This window comes from Coffea arabica, chromosome 9e, assembly GCF_036785885.1.
Source record: "Coffea arabica cultivar ET-39 chromosome 9e, Coffea Arabica ET-39 HiFi, whole genome shotgun sequence".
Classification (NCBI taxonomy): domain Eukaryota; kingdom Viridiplantae; phylum Streptophyta; class Magnoliopsida; order Gentianales; family Rubiaceae; genus Coffea; species Coffea arabica.
In genome coordinates this window covers 27,708,163-27,711,539 of record NC_092327.1, presented here as the reverse complement: position 1 = coordinate 27,711,539, position 3,377 = coordinate 27,708,163, and the positions used below count along the sequence as shown (strand labels likewise).

The 3,377-nt window shown below is 34.8% G+C and overlaps 1 protein-coding gene across 1 annotated transcript; it reads right to left on the bottom strand.

Annotated features, from left to right (window-relative positions):
- Positions 1–1,164: 1,164 nt before the first annotated feature.
- LOC113709634 (tyrosine decarboxylase-like) lies at positions 1,165–2,948 on the bottom strand. Its single transcript, XM_027232429.2, has one exon. The coding sequence runs from the start codon at positions 2,867–2,869 to the stop codon at positions 1,343–1,345; it is 1,527 nt and encodes a 508-aa protein (XP_027088230.1). The 5' UTR covers positions 2,870–2,948; the 3' UTR covers positions 1,165–1,342.
- Positions 2,949–3,377: the final 429 nt, after the last annotated feature.

The window sequence follows — 3,377 nt, the reverse complement described above, 5'->3', positions numbered from 1 at the left end:
AGTCTTCACCATTATTATCAGGTTATTATCTTTAGCAGATTGTAAACAAGTTGAAAATTTCAACTTTTCTTGTTTTTCAACATTTTAGTAAGTTTAATTTTTTTCTTTTCAAGGTTTTTTTCTATATTATTATCTTTAGTTGATTTTTTGCATTTTCTTCTTTTTCCCCTCAATTTTCATATGTTTCCCTCATTTTTGTTTTATTTTTATTCGATTAATTAAGGATGAAATTTTTGCAAAAGTAGTGCACATCCGTGTAGGAATTGGGTAGGAATTACAAATAATAACATTGGGTTGGTCAAAAATATGGTAGTTGGCACATAATCGAAGCTATTGATAATTGAATTTAAAATAATTAATGGTATAGGATCATTGAATTTAATATAACATGTTAATTAGTAATGTTTAGTAGCAATTAATTTTTTATGTGTTTAACTGTATATTTGTTTTTCAAAAATTTTTAGTTTTTTTTAGTTTGAGCAATTAGATTTATATTTTTATAATAAAATTTTAACTTTTTCAGCTTAAGTTGATGAAATTGTGAAGGTGGTGTGGTTGCTTATCATGCCACTGATAAAAGTTTGCTATTCAAATAGTTTGTCTTAACTTGAACTCTTTTATGGATTTTTTTAAGGGTTGTAAAAGAATTTCAATATTTAATTTATTTATTTTTTGTGTTTTTATTTGTGATAATTGGTGCACATTTGGATTGTATCTATTTATGTTTATAATGAATTTATGAAAACTTGTGGTGAATTATGATATTTTAATTATATTTATCATTCCATGTTTTGTGTATAACTTTTAGAAAATTTATTATTATCATAACTTAAATTAAGTTATGTTGGTAAAGTTCAAGTGTAGAATGAAACCTGCTTAGTACTTAACACTTAAAAAAAAAAAAAAAAAAAAAAAAAAAAAAAAAAACAGTGAACCTTTGAACCGACCGGTTGGACCGGTCGGACCGGTCGAACCGCGAACCGGCCACCTCTCCGGTTCACTGACCGGTCCGAGTTTAAAAACATTGCATCCAACAGGTTTTTTAAGATTCTATTGCACATAATATCAACCTAGTACACCTTTTAAGTAGTTTATCAAAGCACAAAAGTTTAGTACATTCTCTTCTTTTTTCAAAATGCAGAAATCTTGAACACTTTGAGGCGATTAATCAACACACAAAAAAAAAAATTTATTATTGACAAATCCGTTGCATTACATGCAATGAACATAGCCCAAGTTACTGAAAATAACAATAAAAATATGTTTCCAGGACAATGAGATTAGGTGGAAACATTATTAAAATAGGAGGTTGAAATATGGTAGTGAAGAGCAGGAAATTCATCTAAACACAGAGATCATTGAGCAATGTATCAGCATGTTCTTGTATCGCTTTCCAGGCCAACTCAACATGCCTGTAGTCAGTTAGAGATGCCCCAACAGCGAACCTGATGGTATATACTCCTCCAATCATACCATGAGTCATGTAAACACGACCAGATGAATTGATGGATTCCAAAAGTTTGCGGTTGATCTCGTTCAAATCTTCCTCACTTGACATGATCTTTTGGTTTCCAGTTAATGCAAATGGAGAAAGCCTAAAACATACCACAGAAAAATTCCTAGGAATAACAACTTCGAAATTGTTATTCTTTGCTATCAGCCCTTCGAAATGTTTGGCCATTTTGACATGGTTTCTTATGAATTTTTGGAGGTTAACGATGCCATAACTTCTTAAGACAAGCCAAAGCTTCAAAGCTCTGAATCTGCGACTTAATGCTATCTGCCAATCTTTGTAGTCCACCACTCTATTAGAGTCAGTGGCCTGGTTCTTCAAGTAATCAGGCTTTGTCGACAAGGCTTTTATAAGGGCATTGGGATCCTGAACCCAAAGGCAGCAGCAATCCAGGGTGGTAAAGAACCATTTGTGTGCATTAAGACTGAAAGAATTTGCACCATCAATTCCATCAAGAAAATGTTGAAACTCTGGACATATACATGCACTGCCTGCATATGCAGCATCAACATGAACCCAAATCTCATGCTGCTTAGCAAGCCCACAGATCGATCGTAATGGATCCACAGCAGTTGCTACGGTTGTCCCAACTGTGGCACATAAGAAAAGTGGGACTAAACCAGCATCAATATCTGCATTGATTGCAGAATGCAATGAATCTGAAGAGAGCCCAAAATTGGTGGATTTTGTCGTTTGGATGACACGAAAATTGTTCGAATTTATCCCAGTAATTTGTGCAGCCTTTTGGACAGAAAAATGTGTTTGATCTGATGCATAAACAACCAGCTTTCCAATATTTGCTTTTCCAATTTTTCTAAGCATCTGATCCCTGGCGGCAGTAAGGGTGGCTACCATGGCCTCACATGTTGTACCTTGCAGTACACCTCCTCCACCACCACTAAACAAGAATGAACTCGGAAGGTTCAGCATTTTTCCAAACCAATCCATGACAACATTCTCCAACTCAGTTGCAGCCGGGGATGACATCCAGTTAAACCCAACGGTACCGAAGCCAGTGCTGAGAACTTCGCCAAGAAATCCAGGGATGCTCATTGAACAAGGGAAAAGAGCAAAATGAGTAGGACTTTGCCAATGTGTAATGCCTGGAAGAATATCTTTTTCAACATCATTAAGAATTGTTTCAATGGATTCAGGGTGATATGGAGCCGAATCTGCCAAACGGCTCTTAAGGTACCCTGGATCTACTTGGCTTCTTACGGGATATTTTTCAATATTTTGATAATAATCAGCAAGGAAATCTATGATCATGTGGCCTTGCCTTCTGAACTCCTCAATGTCTAGAGGACTATCAGGGTTTGAAATTTGGCTAATCAATTCACCATTACAAATACCCATTTGGGGAGGATGTGAATCAAAAACTATGCTAGAGTACTTGTTAAAATGGGATTGTGTGAGTTGGATACATTGTGTTTTGATATAAATTTATAGGAGTTTCCATTCAACTCATGGTTCTTGTTGTGGGCTGTGGCCGTGTCGCTGTCGCAATTGTTCCACATCCATCGCCTGTATATGGGTTGGATATCAAGTAATATGCACATTATAATATATAAAAAAATTTTAAAAGTCTGAAAAAATTATTAAAAATAAAAAATAGCATAAAAGGCATAATTTGAAAAAAAAATTCATATCGACTCCGAATTGATTTGGATATTTTGTCCGATTTCATGCATCACAGATTCGAATCGACCAATATCGATCGAGTCAGAGCGAGTCACCACAGATATAGAATTATTCACGATTCAGGAATCAATATTGTACTGGTCCCTCCGTTCTGATTATGACTCAGCCGAGATGGCTAACTATGATTCAACTAAACAAGACTAACTACAGCTATATATTCGAT